Source organism: Chenopodium quinoa, unplaced genomic scaffold (genome assembly GCF_001683475.1).
Source record: "Chenopodium quinoa cultivar QQ74 unplaced genomic scaffold, ASM168347v1, whole genome shotgun sequence".
In the NCBI taxonomy this organism is placed as follows: Eukaryota; Viridiplantae; Streptophyta; class Magnoliopsida; order Caryophyllales; family Amaranthaceae; genus Chenopodium; species Chenopodium quinoa.
Window position 1 is genome coordinate 1623347 of NW_018745174.1, and position 20464 is coordinate 1643810.

General features: G+C 32.9%; 3 protein-coding genes across 3 annotated transcripts; 2 read left to right on the forward strand and 1 right to left on the reverse strand.

The window, feature by feature from the left end:
* The first annotated feature begins 324 nt into the window (after nt 1-324).
* LOC110710548 (kinesin-like protein KIN-7O) lies at nt 325-13894 on the forward strand. Its single transcript, XM_021888872.1, has 33 exons — nt 325-649; nt 733-822; nt 1475-1593; nt 1787-1900; nt 1981-2062; nt 2317-2384; nt 2457-2531; nt 2709-2854; nt 2967-3069; nt 3144-3224; nt 3364-3432; nt 3525-3584; nt 3665-3826; nt 4520-4576; nt 5430-5672; nt 5832-5897; nt 5982-6152; nt 6253-6357; nt 7340-7423; nt 7583-7732; nt 7818-7931; nt 8029-8064; nt 8145-8348; nt 8431-8616; nt 9237-9443; nt 9572-9661; nt 9749-9889; nt 10708-10805; nt 12258-12336; nt 12426-12587; nt 12725-12844; nt 12953-13021; nt 13284-13894. The coding sequence occupies exons 1-33, from the start codon at nt 520-522 to the stop codon at nt 13509-13511; spliced, it is 3909 nt and encodes a 1302-aa protein (XP_021744564.1). The 5' UTR covers nt 325-519; the 3' UTR covers nt 13512-13894.
* Nucleotides 13895-14296: 402 nt separating this feature from the next.
* LOC110710634 (acetylajmalan esterase-like) lies at nt 14297-16225 on the reverse strand. The gene is made up of 5 exons (XM_021888960.1): nt 15970-16225; nt 15401-15613; nt 15094-15239; nt 14717-14990; nt 14297-14607 (listed from the first exon to the last, which is right to left on the reverse strand). The coding sequence occupies exons 1-5, from the start codon at nt 16223-16225 to the stop codon at nt 14393-14395; spliced, it is 1104 nt and encodes a 367-aa protein (XP_021744652.1). The 3' UTR covers nt 14297-14392.
* Nucleotides 16226-18722: 2497 nt separating this feature from the next.
* LOC110710635 (acetylajmalan esterase-like) lies at nt 18723-19603 on the forward strand. The gene is made up of 2 exons (XM_021888961.1): nt 18723-18978; nt 19377-19603. The coding sequence occupies exons 1-2, from the start codon at nt 18723-18725 to the stop codon at nt 19601-19603; spliced, it is 483 nt and encodes a 160-aa protein (XP_021744653.1).
* Nucleotides 19604-20464: the final 861 nt, after the last annotated feature.

A 20464-nucleotide genomic window follows, 5' to 3' on the forward strand; every position in this document is an offset into this window, starting at 1 on the left:
CATATAAACTTGGCGCTCGTTCTGATTGAAACTGAACTGAATTTAACTAAATTGAAATGAGCTGAAAAGAATATTTTATGAGAGAAGAAAATTGTAAATTGAATTGAACTGATTGAAGCTGAACCTGAACTGATTAAATTTAAACTGAACTAAAATAAACTGAAATTAATCTAAAGAAAAAGCTCTTATTACCTACAATACATTTTCAAATTACATTATCCGTCAAACTTGTAAACGAGAACTCGAGAAGCACCAAAGACCTCCCTCGTTGACTTCCTAATTAGTACGAGTATGAAGTTGTGGATCACAAGTCAAATGAAAATCTGAGAACTTTTTTAAACAGAAGAAAAGGCGGGAAAATGCAACAAAAATACATACTCTCAGTTTCTACTTCAATTTTCAGTTGCAATTGAGCTTCAAACTCAATTCAACAGAGAAAACCGAGATTTTCCCCAAAAACGATCCCCTAATTTTTTTGTTGAACAGAAAATTCGAACGCAAAATTAGGGTTAATTCAACATGAAAATGGAGAGGATTTACGTCACAGTTAGGGCAAGACCTCTTTCTCCAGAAGACGCGAAATCAAGCCCTTGGAAGTTGTCTGGCAACTCAATCTTTTACCCTAATTCTTCTTCTAAGTTCGAATTTGGTATCTTTCTCCTTCATTTTTCGAAATTAATTTCAAAAGTAATTTTTTTTTAGGGTTTTGATTGATTTGATAATTTTATGCAGATAGGATTTTCGGAGAAGACTGTAAGACTAAGGAGGTATATGAAGCTCGTACTAAAGATATTGTTTCAGCCGCTGTCGGCGGGTTCAACGGTATTTTATTCTCTCTCATTTTAGGGTTGCGTTTTGGGTATTGGGAAATTAGGGGATCACATGAAATTGGTATAATGGTCGAGGAATTGTATTGATCATAAGGTTGATTGAATTATCGAATGTTTGAGTGAAGCTGTAATGATAAAACTACTTAATTGTGTTGGAAGTGTGTGTGATTGCAGGTTTTTTTTGTTGACATGGTTAAAATGGGCTGAATTGATGATGCATTTTATTTATTTATTTTTTATAATTTTGTTGTTTTGTTTGGTGCTATAGGAAATGACAATAGTGTTTTTAGATGTGTTGATGGATGCGCCTATTGGGCGAAGGTGGAAATGGAACTTATTTAAGTAATCACTTTGGAAGGATGATAGTATTTAAACTACTAATAATTGCTTAAGCATACATATTTAAAGATTTGTTAGTTATTCCGTGGATGCGCATAAATGACTAGTAAGATTCCGTTGGAGTTTAAAACTGAATGATGAAATTGCATTGTTATTGTAAAGTGAGAAATAGCATGTTTAAGAAGGTTATATGGATAAATAGTATAAAGTTGAAGGTGTAGTGATTTGGTTTCTATGCTTTAGTTTCTAGTTTCACAATGATATTTGATATATGCAAATGACTGATGCCTTACACTGATTTTTAGGTACTGTGTTTGCTTACGGACAAACAAACAGTGGGAAAACACATACAATGCGTGGATCCCCTTGTGAACCAGGAGTCATTCCTCTAGCTGTTAGGGAATTATTTGATATAATTCAAGAGGTATATCCTTCATCGAAATAGCCTCGTTGCTAGAGGCTTTGGTTGGTGTTGTGTTCTTTTATATAATTGATCATAGATGCTTGCTGCCAAGTTGTCACATCAATACTTTTACTTGTTTACATATAAGTTCCTCTGCATGATTTTTCTTACAAATGTCAACATCTTCTGATCTTATGTCTTCTTTTTGTTAAAGGTTCCTGATCGGGAGTTTCTTTTGCGAATGTCCTATTTGGAGATTTATAACGAGGAGGTCAATGACTTGTTAGTTCCTGAACACAGAAGACTGCAAGTTCATGAAAGCCTTGAGGTACCTATAACTTATATTCTTACTAATCGAATAAGCTGATCAAAATTTGCACTATCCTTTGCTCACTTCTTTTATTGCAGCGGGGCATATATGTTGCTGGTTTGCGTGAAGAAATTGTTGCCTCACCTGAGCAAGTCCTTGAATTTATGGATTTTGGAGAATGTATGGCTTTTCTTAGATTCCTCCCCCTCCCTCTATTTCTGATTTTTGCAAATTTTAACTCAAGAATTATTGTCTGAAGTTCTGAACTGTAAGTCTGTAATTGTTGGGGCTAGGCTTAAAGTGGAATAAACCTACTTTGACTCTTGCCAATCACCTTCTGTTAATGTGTTATGCTGCTTTTGAGAACGATTTTTGAGCTACAGTAGAGTGTAGGAGTGTTATCTGTCTCTACATCTAAGTATATTATTTTGCAGCTCATCGGCACATTGGAGAAACTAATATGAACTTGCACAGTAGTAGGTCTCATACAATATTTCGCATGGTATTGCCTCTACTCTTTTATATTGCATTTTAAATTTGTGTAGCTGTTCCGTCTCACTAGTTCTTGTCACAGATAATTGAAAGCCGAGATAAAGCAGGAGATGAAGAGTCTGGGGATTCCTGTGATGCTGTCCGTGTCTCTGTTTTGGTATGGGGAATCCAAACTATTCTAAATCACAATCTGTTTCTCAATCCTCTTCTGTAAACTTTTGATTGAGCAACTTGTAACTATATAGCTACATAAAGACTACTGCCAAGTTTTCTTCTTACTTTCTTTTTCTACTGCTTGGTATGGATTCTAATTATATATCATGGTTCAATCCAGAACCTAGTTGATCTTGCTGGCTCAGAACGTGCTGCAAAAACTGGAGCAGAAGGTGTACGTTTGAAAGAAGGTTCTCATATCAATAAAAGCTTGATGACTCTTGGAACTGTTATAAAAAAGCTCAGTGAAGGTGCTGAGAGTCAAGGGTAGGATCCACTTAATTGCTCTGTAATCTTTTGGTCGGAAGACATTTACATATTACTTACATGTTACATCATGGTCTTTAATTATTTACTTACTTTTTTACATGTGAGGCAGGGGTCATGTTCCTTACCGAGACAGTAAACTTACACGTATACTGCAGCCTGCCCTTGGAGGGAATGCTAATACAGCTATAATATGCAACATTACACTTGCACAGGTTAGAAATCTTTGTTTAGATTACTATTTGAGTTTTAGCTGCTCTCCCCTGAATTGTGGTTGTTACTTTTGCAGATTCATGCAGATGAGACAAAAAGTAGTCTTCAGTTTGCAAGCAGAGCTTTACGAGTCACTAACTGTGCACGCGTTAATGAGGTCTTAAATCAGTTTTTTGTACATTTGCAGACTCTGGAGTCTATTATTGATGCTTCAACTGCTTATACAATAGTGTTGATGTTTAAGGACACCATGGGTTTTCATTTTTGACCTAATGGCTAATCATGTTTGTTTCCAGATCTTAACTGATGCAGCCTTGTTGAAGAGGCAGAAAAAAGAAATCGAGGAGCTTCGGGGTAAATTGCAGGTTGCCATTACATAAACTGGTATCCTTATTGCAATTATCATTTTCTTGTATAAATTTCTGTCCGTCTAAGAGAGGAATGGATTTGTTTTTAGGCATCTCAATCGGATCATCTTGAAGAAGAAATCCTCAACTTGAGGAACACATTATTACAGGTATGAGGTTATTTTATGTGTAAGCACAGTTGTCAACTGCTGTTGTCTAAGTCCTGAAATTGTTTTACCTGGCCATGTAGACCGAGTTAGAGAGAGAGCGAATTGCTCTGGAGCTGGAGGAGGAGAAAAGAGCTCAGGTGGAGCGTGAGAGGATGCTAGAACAACAAGCAAAAAAGATAAAGAATTTGAGTTCTATGGTATTGAACTCGAATAGAGAGGAAACTCGTGATCATCCTAAAAAGGTGTGGGTCATAGAAAACATGTGCTTGTATCAATAGGATATTGCTTTTGATGTTTTATATCCCTGGTAGAAATCTTGATTTATGCGAAGTTATCATATACTTATTACACGATTTGTTAACTTTCCATAGCTATAAATCCTGAGGTTCCCCATCCTTTTCCATTCCACTTTTCTATCTAAAGATGCTAGTTTACAGTGCTACTACTGGGAGTATGGGACTTGGAAGTACACATAAGTCGTAGCAACAAGTGAAGAAACTTATCTCTTGCAATATTGAAAATTATTGTCTAAGAGCATTAAATTTTAAAGATAAATGAGGTGCAGTAATAGGTAATCAATGCTGGTAAAGTGTTATTGTTTACATAAAAAATTATTCTAATTCTGCATGATTTTGAGTTAGTATCTTATTAGTTTCAAGACTTCTACCTCTTCTCCAGCTGTTCTGTCAGCATAAGCTATGTATTTAAATTGTATAAGAAATTACTGCTATCAGCATCAAATGCTTTCTGTTGGAGTCTGAATTCGAGAGATGACATTTGGAATTTTATATTTCTATCATTGTTGTGTACATATCTGCTTTGCTGTGGTGTTGACATGTTTGTAACTTAATTCTCATTTCTGCTACTTTTGGAGGAGCTTCTTTCTTCAACCCAATTTTGTATAACTCTTACTGTTAATCTCTTTTATTACATAGGGCAAGAGACGTGATACATGGTGCCCCGGTAAACTCACAGTGGAGGCTTTCAAAGAAGTAAGGAATTTACTGTGCCTTTGTCATGATATAGAAGGATCTTGTGCACTGTGCCACTGTATACTGGTTCTATTGCTGTTATAATTTGTTTTGAGTGTCTTTAAGATGATGAGATAATAAATGCGGGTGTATGTTAATATTTACAATTTACATCAACATTTCCGTTTTCTCCTTTTCATTTTAGGAGCTCTCATTATTGAATAATTAACAGTTGTGGATGTGCTTTGTGCTCTTCAGTCAATTTAATAACAGGACTAAATTTTTATTCCTTATTTATAGATTAAAAAAAGATTAGTGTAAAGGGATAAAGATAAAGAAGACTGATGAGCATGACTGCATGAGACAATTACTTATTGGGAGCCTTGGGTCTATAATGCAGAGTTTCATTTCAAAGTTTATTTTTTATTTTAATTTATTTATTTTATAAATCACAGCTGTCTTTGATAACATTACCATGAAGTGGTTGAAAAAAAAAATGATTCTTCACAGCCCTCACCTGCAATAGATTAGATAAAAAAAAATAAAATAAAAAAAGATTTGGAGATAAAATAATATCATAATTCTCCTGTCAATTTTATTTGTATAATTCAGTTTGATACACTTCTTGATCTAAGTGGAAACCTACATGTGCAATTATGGTTGGATGCGATGTCCCAGGATTCATAACTTGTGGATAATAGTGACAGATAAAATGGGAACTGGATCCCATATTTTTTTTATATATAATTGGTTATCTTTTCTACCGTATCGATTGATAGCCATGTCACTGTTCTCTTTCCTTGTGCCAGGAACTTACTTTTCAGAGTTACCTAACAAAGTTTACTGAAAAGTTTGAATGGTATTTTCATTTTAGGCATCTAACAAGATGGATTTAAGAACTTCTGGTATGAAAGTGAGACAAGAGCGTGATCAAGGACCTCTTGTTCCTTTTGAAGACCTTGTAACTGAATGTGAAGCTACACGTGATGTCTCTAGCAAACAAAAGAAAGATAATGATGACAGTTATTCAGATGACTGTGTGCTTCCAGACCCATGTACCTTGCTCAAAGTTACTAGCAGGAGAAAAATGCCACAAAAGAAAAAGACCTTGCCTATGGTTAGTATATTATTTCTTTGCCTTTTTCTCCGATCAATACCTCTGTTTTTATGCTGTGCTTAGCGGCTTAGCCTTCTAAACTTCCTATTGTAAGTATGTTACTGCCTTCAACCCTTTATTACAGTGATCTCTGACATACTTCGATTTATTCTCTCTCAGGAGAACAATGAATTACATGAATTGCAAGCAGAATATGAAGACCTTTTCCTGAGATTTGAAACTCAGGTCCGAATTTTTTCTCTGTCTTTGTGTTAATTTAATCTGAAGGGAGGTGACATAATACCTGATTTTTCTTTATTTCAAATGCAGAGGATCATGTATGAAGTACAGTTTGATTATTTAAATAGAATGTCGAAAACTTATGCAGAAAACTTTGATTACCCTACTCATTCTCCACACAGTAATTCTTTATCCGGTGATAACAATATGCTCTCAGTAGATACAGATGCTACTCTTTTAATTGAACAGCTAAAAGAGCAGGTAATATTTCTGTTAATATTAGTTTGTTCTACCCTCCTCTGCCATCTTCACCCCTTGCACTTATGTGTATTGTTATGATTATGCCGTGTTTGTCTTTCAGGTTAAGGTGTTAGAAATGGAGAAAGTATCAAGTGAGCAGAATTTTGAAAGTATAATTGATTTTGAGAAAAAGCAGAAAGCATTTGCAGTGGAAAAATGTGAAGAGGTATTCATGTTTTATTTATTTTTTCAGAATTAATGTTAAATTTGATTAAATTCATGTCTCTGAGAAATTTGTATCTTTATATGTGGATATTCATAGTAATCAAGAGCCTCATAGTTTGATAATGTGTGCATGTGTCTGTATTCTTATCTCCACTTGGTGAATCCCATTATATCTGGACTACAAATTTTCAGTTTTTCCTCCTGGGGTTAATTCTCTACTACAAGTATACAACAACCAAAACTTATATCCTTATATCACCATGAAATGGGCATTGTTTCTCTTGGGGGAAAAGTTCTGAAACTTCTTTAATTTTAATATTCTACATATGATATTGGGATTAATAACCATTAACCCTTGTAAGTCTGTGTCTCCTTTATTCTAATCAATTCCAAGTATCTGATTTGGAAAATTAGTTACAACAGAGGCTGGAGATGGTCATGTTAGCTTAAAGAAAAAGACCCATCGACAGCCTATCTTGGATGATCAGCTTGTTATTGCTTTACGTGGTTAATCTGGTTATGTGTCTTTGTATTGCTTGCGTCATTCTTCCTTAGAATTTCCATCTGGCTTTACATATGCTTTTCTGATTTTCTAAATATTTTTTCTTGACCTGCTCATTTACTTTTCAATGGCATGATTTGCTTCTCATAGTGTTGGTAATCTCACTGGTTTAAAGTCAGAATCAGAAGGATGGTCATGACTCATGCTTGATAATATACATTGTTTTATCGATCATTAGTTTTAAGTTATGGACATTGCAAACTTAGTGACATATACTAGAAACAACCTTAGTGCTTATATAGAACTTCTATGAACTTTTTTTTTTCCCTTTCATTTTCCGATTAGAATGCTTGCATACTCTGTCTCTTTCCCACTACGGCGGCTAGTTTGTTTAGCTTTCCATCTTTCAGCTGGATTGTTCCCCTGTTGAATAATTTTCTCTCTGTGTGTGCTGATGGTTTGTGTTCCTTTAAATTTTCAGCTCTATGAAGAGCTCCAGAATGCCAAAAAGGAGGCTGGTGTTGCTTGTACTGAATTGAGTGAAAAATATGCTGAAGCAATGGAGGTAAAAACTTGCTGCTTTTGCATCCCTGCAATAAATTTAGTGTTTAATCTTTTGCAGTATAGAAATTCTTGCTTGCCTTTTTCTTCTATCTTTTACTTGATTATTAATTGAGTGAATGGTAAATTATTCTTGGTTTCATATTATTCTTGGGTCAAATAGGAAAGCAATTCAAACTTAGTGTCGGAGCTTCAGTTAGTGGTCCAACAAACATGTGAAGAAGTCCAAAGCCTGAGTGCTTTATTTGGATGCATCTCATCAGTCAATGAGGAACTTCTTATGAACCATTCCAATGCACTTGACGAGTTACATGTATGTTTTTCTTGATCCTTTTTCAAATGTTAAAATGTATGTGCTGAAAGAGTAGACAAAGTTGACTTGCTTTGAGTTTGTGCAGAATTTGAAATCCTTTTTGGGTGAAAACTCCGTGTTATTGAGATCAGTTGCTAAAGATCATGAAAAGCTAACCAATAGCTTGAAAAACAGGATAGTTGAACTTGAGAATGAGAAGGTGAGGTATCACATAACTGAAATAAGCAGCAGGATGAAAGTTATTATGATGGTTTTCATCTTATTTTAACAGATACAATTTCTTTGTTATGATGCAGCTTATATTCAATAGTCAAACTGAAAAAGCCTTGGCTGTAAGTTTCTTTTCGGTATGTAATCTCTGTTGTGAATGTTGGTTTTCTTCCTTTGTAAACACATATCCTTCATGTTACAGGATCTCTCAGAACAGTATGATATGGAAAAATCAGATCTATTTTCTCATATTGATTATCTTGAGAAAGAGGTCTATTCCTTGTCATCTTCTTCCTTGTCTAGAGAAAAGGAGTCAATGAGGAAAGATCTTGAGAAAACCAAAAATAAGTTGAAAGAGACCGAAGCAAAGCTTAAGAATTTAATGCAAGAGAAAACTAGACTTGAGGTACTCAGCTATTTCCTTGTATTAAATCTTAGATAACGATTAAATTTTATAATGTCGAGGTGATGTGCTTTGTCATGAGTAGGGTGAGAGAGCTAATGCTGAAAGAGAGATTAAAAAATTGCACAGTCAGAAGGCTCTTCTTGAGCGTGATATCTGCAAACGAGACTCCCTTGCTGGTAGAAGACGTGAGTCCTATGTTGATCGTCCCAGGGCAGCTGATTCCAAAAAGATGAGGGGTCAAGAAAACGTTATGCAGCAGACACTGCAGGTATAACGAAGTCTTGCTGGCTTGGCAGTTGAATTATGCTGATATTAATTGTAAATAATCTAGTTCAATCGAATTTGCATTATTCATAATTTCTATAAAAAAAAAATGGAGGCAGACTTCCATATCAATGGTAGTGAAAAGTATACTACCTCCATTTTTCTTTAGTTGACACCATTTGACTTTCACACTATTCACATACTACACTTTGATTCGTTTTTGTGATTTATGAATACGATAAAATATAGTCATATGAGATCTTGTTTGAATCGTCTCGATGTATATTTTATTAATATCCACTTTTTATAATTTTACAATGTTGATAATTAGAAATATTAAGCGTTAAAAACATGCATTGGCAAGCGTGAATGCATGATAATAAAAAGGTGTCAACTAAAAAAAAACGGAGGTAGTATATGATAGCCTCATTTTCCCTTCTTGGTCTTACATGCTATCTGATGAATTAATTACTGCATGCTTCTTCCAAATTAAGACTAAACTTTTGGTGGGTTTACTAAGGTTATTTTTTTGTAGCTTAAAACTTCTTGTGCAAGATTAATATGAGCTTTCAGCTCTATTATGTTTTCCATATCTGAAAAATGTCGGCTTTACTTGGTATTTAGGATGATTACAAGAAGCTGGAAGTTCTTGCTTTTGAAATGGAAACAACAATTGCTTCTCTTGAAGAGGAGCTTGCTGCTGCAAAGCAAGAAAAGGAAGAATCACTTGCTAGAAATGAAAGTTTGAGTTTTGAAATTGAGATGTTATCTGACAAGTTTGACGCGTCAAACAATGAATTAAATGCTTTGCAAGAAGAGCTTTCGGATTTAGTAGGCTTCTTAACCTTACTATTATACTTCGTATATGTTTTGTGTTACAGTTTTGCAGATTTTGGATTACTTTTCCTTCTCCTTTGTTACGCTAAGATTTTGAAAAGCATTTATCTTATTTTGATCAGAGATTGAAGCTTGAGAAATCTGAAAGCTCCCACCAGAAAGTGGAAAGCCAGCTTAATCTATTGGTTGAGGAAAAGGAGGAGCTAGCAATGGTATCTTGATCTCTGATTAAATTTAGAATAATTATATTTACTTTTATTTGCATTATGTGTTTATCTACTCTGTATCTTGATTTTCAGCAACTCACAAATACCCTTTTAGAATTGGAGGAGGAAAAGGCAGTGTGGTCAGCAAAGGAAAAGGTTTCTATTGAAGCCATTAAGGAAAAAGCAAATGCTCATAATGATGAGCTCACTTCACTGTCAAGTGAATTATCAAAGGTAAAAATCATATCAATAGTTTTTTGGTTTTTGAACCTTGCATGTTCTACATCTTGGTAACTTTTCCCCTCCCCATTAATCAAGCTTTTGCACGCGTATGTGATATGGCTTTTGCACTAAGCTTAAGGCCCCATTTGGTTTGATGTTTTCATGGAAAATAATTTTCCCATTTTTTCGCATTTTCCTTTGTTTGGTTTGTCAAGGGTGGTAAACAATATTTCCCATGTTGGGAAATTGCATCCTTAATTATGGAAAATACTTTCCTTCACAAAACAAGGGAAGCCACGTTTTCCTCCCTCCTCCTTACCTTCTTTTTAGTTTTTACTTCCCTCTCATCCATCCTCACATTCTCACTCCTATGTTTTACTTTTCTTTAACTTTTCTTGTATGCAACCAAACAATGGAAAACTAATTTGCAATTGTACTTTTACTTATAAATGTGCTTTCCATGAAAACTATTTTTATGAAAAATGTTTTACATCAAACCAAACGGGGCCTAAATTTTAATTGCGGGGAGGTTTAGTGATTTTTAGGGGTGAGATCGGGTAGTTGTGGCAAAGTTGATTGAAAACATTAAGATGAGAGGATGTGAAACATGTGACAATTTACTCCCTTTCTCAGTTAAATTGACTGCTTGGTTCAAAGTCTTCCAACAGAGAATTCAAGTTGTGCAAATTATTCGTAATTGTTATAATGTTTATTTTTATTGTATGATGGTTGTTTATGTTTGATTCAGATGTAGTATTTTTGACATGAAGTTATAATGATTTGTAAATGATAATATGTGCTTAATCTAGCGGTATGTTTTTCATATGAAGGTGAGAAGTGAAATGATGTCTTTCCAAAAGGAATATGAGGCCCTTCAGGAGAGATTGAAATGTGCAGAGGAACATGCAGAGTTGAAGACGAAATGCAGGTCTGCATCAATTGTCTGATCACCTTGCTATTATGATTTGATTTTCTTGTCATTACCTGTTCACCACCATCATGAAACCATTGATACCAAGTAAAGATGAGTGCATTGTGTCAACAATCACATTCATCTTAGACATGCTTCTTTTTGTTTAGAGCAGTTGACTTCTTTATCGAACTTGGGTTTGTATCCCAAATTTTTGAAACATCCATGGGCACAGCTTCACTTGGAATCTAGGTTTCACGTTTAAACTCAGCCTTTCCTCCAGAAAACATAGGTCAAGAAAAGTATTTTTGAGCGTAAGGTATTATGATAGAGTAATAAATAGCTCTTTAGGGAAATATAAACCCAAATAGGGATAGTCCATTTCCACTCCTGCAAACTATTTCACTTGGAATAGTTTCCATTCATTTTTCTTGTGGATTTACTATAGTGAAATGGGTACACTCCCTACTACAAAAACGAGTTTATACTGTGTTTTTCAACATGGACTCAACTACAAGCCTACATGTATTTATTATGGATTCATGGGTACATAACATGTCCACTTTCCAGACTGACCTCATTCTAGAAAATTTGTATGCTTTTTCCCCTTGAGCTCCAATGCCTGTAAGCATGCTGTTAATTATCCTATGAGGGTACCAATGAAGTAACATAGGCGCATAGCTTATGGAACAATCTTCATTGAATTCTTTGAATATTTTCTCTAAGCTATTGATGATTATTTGTATGACTACCACTGAACACTAGTTCCTGGACTCTATCAAATGAACCATAGTCCATAAAGCTGTAAGCTTTGTTTATTTTCAAATGACAAGTTACTGGGGAGAATCCGAGAATGACATTAACAGAAATTAGTCTATGCATGTTCTCATTCTCTATCACACAATATATAATTAACTTGTTCATTTGCCTAGAGGTATTAGTAAATTTCCATAGCATCAACCAGGCAGCCATTATTCACACAGGTGCACGAATGCTGCTATCTGAACTGTAGCTTTGGTTTCTTCTACAAATTATTGTATTTTGTGCAATTGGTGCTTTTAATGGCCTTCATATACTTGGATACTCCGTATAAGATGATAATACTGATGGCATAATTGAATCTCTCTCTTTATTATTTTTACTTTTATATTTATTTATTTTTATTTATAAAGATTTTCTCTTCTATTGTAATCTACTTATTATATTTCATAAACTTAGACTAGATTTGTTAACTGAATTAATTAAAGACATTTTTGAGATTTGGGTTGGGAAAGAGCTGAACAGAAAAGATACAGCATATTCTGTAACTCATGTCAGGTTCTTTTGAATTTTTTATTATACTGGAGAAAAGCAATTTTAATTTTTGTTTTTTTTAGGGCAATTTTGACAAATGTTTAGCTTATGATACTTTCAGCTATTTTTCTTTAGTATAAAGAGAATCACCTTGAGCTTTTCAAATATGTTCTGCAGCATGGAGAGGTTATCCGAGATTGATCACTTGAAACATGCACTTGAAGTGGCGGACAATGAGAAGAGGAATTGTGAACATGTTTGTTTCTTGTTCTATTCAAATTTCAAATTCTGTTGGATAAATTACTTTTCCATGGTACTAGCTACATTGTTCTCTTTCCTTGACAGCAATTGAAGTCCAAGCTTGACGATTTATCTTCAGAGCATAGTCTCGCGTGCAAAGAAGTGGATAAGCTTCAGACGGAGTTAGCTACTCTCAAAATGGAGCAAAAAGATTTATTATGTAGGATCAAACAAGAACAAGGATCAAATTTGTCTAATGACTTGCAGGTCTCATTTATGTGTTCTATTTGTCAAGAATATTAGTCTGATAGTTGGTAGCTATGCATTGCTCGAAAAAGTAAACCGCCTGTAGTTAGACTCCTAATAAAGGCAGTTGACCTGTTTAACTCTTATCATTCTTACAGATGAGCAAAAGCCAGCTCCAGTATATGACTGAAGAGAGGGACAACTTGAAGGCACAAATTGAAGAGCTGCAAGGAAACAAGGTTGAAATTGCTTGTATTGGACAATGCGATGATGACAGGGTAAAGTTGATAGTTTATTGGCACTGCCATCTGCTGTATCTGATAACTACTATTCGATAAGTCTATAACCTTAAAGATATCTAAAACTAAGTTTGTTTAATTTTGCAGTTGACAGCTCAACATGAAGCAGAGCATCTTTCAAAGAGATTAACTGCACTGGAATTAAAGATACATGATGTGAGTGCTTGTAGAGTTGGATTTTCTATTATTAGTGTGCTTGTGCACAGAGGATATATAATGTAGATAGCCAAGATAGGAGGCGATTTGTTTGCTGAATTGATCAATAAGCTTATTGAGTTGGTGTCGCAGCAACTATTCTCTCTTGAACTGTACTTTTTATATAACATCTTTTGGAGGAATCCTGTTCTGATGCTGATTTATCAGTGCTATCTGTTTCTCCTCTTTTGAGATCTAATTTTTTTATTTTTGTTTTAATCAGGATGAAGTTAAGAAGAACAAAGAGACAGCAAAGCTACGAATGAGACTCCGATCTACACAAGCTAAATTGGATGTCTTTCGGGAAAGGTACAAGGAGGCTTTAGATGAGCAGGATTTCATGCATAAGAAATTTGAGGAAGCTTCCACTATGTTGAAAGAACGATTGGCTTCGTACGGTATAGAGGTGCTTAACTTGAAGAAACAACTTGCTGCTGCAAATACATGCTAACCATTTCATGTATAGATATGTTAAGAGAAACACATGTGATTTGTACATTGAACTGGTTCAAAATTGAGGATTCCTGTAAACTTAGGTTATTATCATTATTCCTTAGGGAGTATATATTTGAAAACATATCGAGCTAACATACTAATTAATTGTAAAAATAGATGCAGCTTACGTATTTATTAGTAGTGGATTAACAAAGAAAGTAGTATTTTGGCGGGGAGGGATTGATTTTGATGCAGTTTGCTACTTTCTTGGGCTGTATCCTCTACTATCCTGTACGTCCTTATGTAACTTCATGTTTGATTAATGATGTTAAACTCAATTACTCATCCATGAAGTATTAATTAACCATTAATAAATTTTTTGTTGTAGCGTTTTTAATATTTTATGAACCATGGAGTTTTTTTTTTTTTTTTTTTTTTTTTTTTTTTTTTTTTGACTTAAAAAATGAAAGAAACTTGTTTGATAATGTTTATAAAAAAAAAAAAAATTTCAAACAAACAAATTTGACCATTTAATATCATTAATTTTTCATCAAGAATTCAAAATACTAGTATTCCTTTACACTTTTTTTGATAAAAAAATGTACCTTTACCTATATATGATGTTATTAAGTGATATTTAACTCTCTAACAATCTGCCATTAGTAGAAATCATTTTTTTTTTCCATCATTAGCTTACAACAGTAATTTAAGGGAAAAAGTTTAGAAAAAATGTTCTCTGAATTACTTTAAATTAGATCATGTAACAAGCTTATTAAGAAGAAGAAATATTAAATACTTGTAGATGTTTATCGAAGTTGAATACATTCAAAATACGAAATATAGTTCTTGGATAACCCAAGTAGTAATTAACAACACTAATGAAAAAAATAATCAAACTTAATTAGAGATGCCTCGAACAATTTGCTTGAATAGCCCTTTTGCCATAACTCTATAGGCATGTTGAGTCATATGCACTCCATCCCAACTCACTAGCTTAGATGGATCGCGACACACTGAAACTCCATTATTTCGACACATTCGAGTTATGTTAAAGTTGTACTCGTTATCACCAATTCCACAGCAAGTCTTTTGTACTTGATCCTTCTCAAACCCTGCATATCGATAATTATATGTATTAGTTCGAGTTGTTCAACAAAGGCTAAATAATTAATTTCAAGATTTAACATTTAAGTATGACAATAAAAAAACTATATTACTAACCATTTGAAGCAGCATTTTGAATGAGTCCCTTCAATGCGTTGAAATAATCAGCATAGACAATTGCAACATTCGGATGTTGTGTTTGAAGCTCTTTGATAGCTAATTGTAATCGATCGTTTTGAAACGTTGCGAAATTATTTAAACCCTTTAGACATTGGAGCTCATCGTACATAGTTGAGTCATTCGTCTTGAAGTTGCTTAGATAAATAGGCATGCATCCGATGGCAAAGTTACCAGGAATTACAACTTTAGTAGCGCCAAAACCAATTAGTTCCTGCAATGTATACCCATTGTTTATAATTAGTAAACTGAATATATTATATATAATAATGAACAATTATTTAAAATCATAAATAATATGTTAGTAAAATAACAACCTTCACGGAACTAATTATGGCTTGAAGTACTTCATCCACCATTTGTTGCACTTCTTCCATTGTTTTTCGTCCAAAAAATGCATAGTTAAAGTCGTTGCCTCCTGTTTCGACGATAAATAGCGCATTTGCGAGTTTGGCCTTACAATCTGCATACATTTGATTAAAAAAATTAGTAACTATTTCCTCCATCATCATTAATATCTTTAATTATTTAATATAAAAAAGAGTTATCTCAGATCAAACTTTTTAAAAAGTAGGGATACACAAGGAATAATTATATTTAGGATGGGACGGGAAGTTTAATTACCTTTAGGATTAGGGCAGAGTGAATTAAGGTGAGACTTAAACCAAGTCATTTGAACAGATAATGAACTGTTGGTAACCGGCGATGTAATGTTTTTAGCAGCTAAGGTTGAAGTGTCGAGAGCCGTCGATCCCGCAACAGCAAAGTTCACACCATGAGTGAAGTTACCGGCTTCATTAAGATATGCATCAAGCAAAGGCAAATTCAAGTATCTTGCTGCAATTTATACAATAAACAAAATTTATTAGTCATACATATATTTATAAATTGGTTTTAGTGTTTTATAGATAATAGATTCTTTGTAATATTTTGTCACTCGAATCAATTCGATTTAATTATAAAATACTATTGCATTTGTATACACGCATAATTTTGACCATTTATGAATTTAATGATATTTGATTTGTTTGTATATTTTCTTTAAAATATGTTGTCAATTAATATGAATAATGCAAAAATTAAATTGGTGCAATTATATTAGAACCAAAAAAAAAAAAAAAACTAAATGTTAAAAATAATAAATAAACATAAAAGGTGATTAGTGAGACTATTAACAATGCAAGGTGACATACCAAAAAAATCGATCATGAGAAGACCATTGGAGCAACGACCAGTAGGCTTATGAAAGTAAGTTTGTCCATAAGGAAGTCTTGCAAAGGTTGTATGTTCTCCGATGGGGGATTCACGTATCAAGTTACCGGTGTCCGATATCGAATCGCCAAATTGATAGATCGCATCTATTTTCGGTAATTGTAGTGCATGAATACGAGAAGGAAAGGAAGAGAAAAGAGCAACAACAACAAAGAATATTAGTTTCTTGCCAGCCATAATTTTCTTGCTACTACGCACTTTTTTTTGGGTTGTGTTGTGAATAAAAAAGTGAGGGGAAGAGTATGAATTTATAGGATTGAAGGTTAGAAAAATCGATGTCTTAGTCGGTTATTTAATTCGGTTAAGGGTAAGTCATAGAAGATTAGGATTTAAGGGTCAAAAAATAAATATCCTAAGTCGGTTTATAACAAGGTTTTACTAACTTGCAACCTAAGAAAAACTATTGCTATTGACTATTGTATGTAGGATTAATGTTTCCTAAATTACCGTGCTTAACTAATTTCATAGATTATACATTAACTACTTAATTTAAAAAATATATATTCAAATCCGGTAATAGATTTTATGTTCGATTTTATAAAATCATGTAATGACACATTGACACCATAGCTACTTTAATTAAAAAGTTGTTACAATCTTACAGTACTCATCATGAAGTATGTACACTCATATAGTCATATCATTTAACACAAGTTTAAAAAAATCAACTAGTAATATAAAGTTCAATTACCGAGCTACAAGTATCACAAGCAAGTTAAATTTGAGCAGATTATTGATGAATTTTATTTACAGTTTAGTATGGTAGAACCCAAATTCTTATATGTGGCTAGCCACACGATGTGACCAGTCATAATGGGGGTTATTTAGTTAGTATTATAAGGGTTATCTAATCAGTGTTTAGGAGTTAAATTGTTAGCTTAGTGTGGCTCTATCCGTTAGTGTTACAGAGGTTACTCGATCAGTGTTTTAGGGATTATTTGGTAAGTCATAAGCGGTCACACAGTGTGGCCAGCCGCACATAAGACACACTGATTTTAAAAAGATTAACACACCAAAATGGCTAAATATTATAGAAGTAAAGATGAACTAACAAAAGAAGATTTTAAATTTTTAATGATAGAGAACTTGATTAATCTTTGAGGCAAAATCAAAAGTAAAATAGTTCATTGGTAGAAAAGTCATACAACAATTACAATGTAAATTAGAAATAGCAAATACAACAGCAATTGGATTAAATAATCATAACCACGATCTTTGTAGATGACATTGATGAATATTCTCTTTCACATAGCTGTAACTTTCCACACGTGGAGTCTTTTGATCTATTATAGCTTCAAAACTGGTCAATACTTGATGTAATTAGTGTAAATGTAGAATTAACCTTAGTTGCCACATTGTACAAATCTTCATAAAAAATCAAGCAATTTTCTATGTAAAATTAAGAAAAAAAAAGCCTCAAACACTTATTAAGAGAGAAATTACGCCTAATATACGAGTAGATATAGCCCAAATAAAATTGGGTTGATAAACAATTTTACGACCAATTTTAATGCAACATCTCCGTTAACTAAGTATTACAGAGTATTTCTCAAAAAAAAAAAAAAAAAAAAACCGGAGTAGTACCATACGTTCATACCAATTAAAAATTAAGAATACTTCTAGCCGTAATGCTTTGTGAACCAATAAAACAAATTTAGTCAACGACTTGTTCATCAAATTTATGAAATCCATTCCCTTGTAATAATCTCTAATCCAAGAATGAATGAATAAATTATAATATCTTATTAAAGCCATTAATCCTCAATGCCGGCCTAATTTTGAGGAAATTGATATGTGTGGAGTGTGGTCTTAAGAGTTAAGACTGCATTTGATCAAGAAGCTAAAATTAAAAAAAAATTACGCATAAATAAACATTAGATCGATACATAAATTTGTCATGTGCATACACTTTAAAAATGTACATGTCAGAAAGGTAATGTGTACTTTAAAAATATATTCACTTTTGGATTATCATACCACTTTCTCTATCTATTGATCTCCTCTTTAATTTCATAACTAACAATTTTATTTCAAGCAGTTTGCGAAATATTTTACAAGTAAATTTACTACTATACAACTTCCAATTTTTGGGTATCTTGCTTTATTAAGCTATTTTTAGGGTGATTTTTAATTTGTGTTGATGATATCTTTATATACTAAGAAGTGAGTTTATTTTATAGATTGTAAATTTTTGTAAAGATTATATGACTATCTTTATAAATTTTTAAATGTTTTTATTTTCAACAAATAAAGTAAGCTTATAAATTTGTAATAAAGAGAACAACTTTATCAATAACAAATAGGTAATTTCACTATATATTTTTCGGGAAAAATAATAATTTTAAGGCAATTTTATATTTAGGGCTTTTCTTTTTTATGAAATTTAATAAGTTATAATCTTAGAATTTAGTACAAGATGTTAATTTAGGAAATAATAATCCGAATACAATACCAATAGGGTTTCTTTTGATGCAAGTTAATTAGTAAAACCTAATCTTCTAAAAGCTAGGGCCTTGGAGTAAGGCTAAAGAAATTAATCCTTAATCAAATGACCGACTAAGACTTGTATTTTCTATCCTTAAATTAAAATCTATAAATACGTTCACTTTCCACTCACTATTTCGTTCACAACAAAAACCCGATAAAAAGTACGTAACTAAAGACTTTGGTTATCATGGCTAACAAGAAACTAGTATTCTTTGTTGTTGTTGCTCTTTGCTCTTCCTTTCCTCTTCCTGCACTCTCTCAACAAATACCGAAAGTAGATGCGATTTATCAATTTGGCGATTCGATATCGGACACCGGTAACTTGATACGTGAATCCCCCATCGGAGAACATACAACCTTTGCAAGACTACCTTATGGACAAACTTACTTCCATAAACCTACTGGTCGTTGCTCCAATGGTCTTCTCATGATCGATTTTTTTGGTATGTCACCTTGCATTGTTAATAGTCTCACTAATCACCTTTTATGTTTATTTATTATTTTTAACATTTAGGTTTTTTTTTTTTTTTTTTTTTTTTTTGTTCCAATATAATTGCACAAATTTAATGTTTGCATGATTCGTATTAATATTAATTGACAACATATTTTAAAGAAAATATACAAACAAATCAAATGTTACGGAGTATTAAATTTATAAGTGACCAAAATTATCCATTTATTTAACACATATACAAATGTGATTGTTACATAGTACTCTATAATTAAATCGAATTGATTCGAGTGACAAAATATTACAAAGAATCTATTATCTATAAATCACTAAAACCAATTTATAAATATATGTATGACGAATAAATTTTGTTTATTGTATAAATTGCAGCAAGATACTTGAATTTGCCCTTGCTTGATGCATATCTTAATGAAGCCGGTAACTTCACTCATGGTGTGAACTTTGCTGTTGCGGGATCGACGGCTCTCGACACTTCAACCTTAGCTGCTAAAAACATTACATCGCCTGTTACCAACAGTTCATTATCTGTTCAAATGGCTTGGTTTAGGTCTCACCTTCAATCAATCTGCCCTAATAATCCAAAAGGTAATAATTGAACTTAAAAACTAACCTATCCTACAAAATATTGTCCGTATTTTTAAAATGTTGTACGTACTACATACCAAATTAATTTTGCATTATTTAGTATGCATGCGTCACTTTGATCATATCAATTGTAGTAATAATTGAAATCATATAAAATATAGTCGGATTTGAATAAATTTTTGTATAATTTAGGGTAATTAGGGTGGCTAACGCGCGCGATGCAAGTGCCATATATATATATATATTTGTGGGGTTTTATGGATTTAGACTTATGCTATAACTTTAGTTGTTAGTAAGATAAGTGAGGGAAACCATATGTCCATATATAAAGATTTTTTTTAGGGGCATTAACGTAAGCACACAGAGTTTAAAAAAAAATGCAATTAACATTAATGAGAGCAAATAAATAAATAAATATTTTAAAGGTTATAATCGTCCAAGCATTATTCATAAGAGTGATCTCATACTTTTTAAAAGGTAGGGATAAATACGTACTACACTTAAGGATATTCGTGACTCATAGTTACTAATTTTTTTTTGTTCATATATATGCAGATTGTAAAACCAAACTCGCAAAGTCATTGTTTATCATTGAAACCGGAGGCAACGACTTTAACTACGCATTTTTTGGACGAAAAACAATGAACGAAGTTCAACAAATGGTGAATGGTGTAATTCAAGCCATTATTAGTGGCGTTAAGGTTTGTATTTTTTCTAATCTTTCGAATATGGTTTTTAATGGTTTATAATATTTACATAATAATTATTGGTATGTAGGGTTTGAGAAGGATGACGTACAAAAGACTTGTTGTGGAATTGGTGACAACAAGTATAATTTTAACATAACTCGAATGTGTGGAAATAATGGAGTT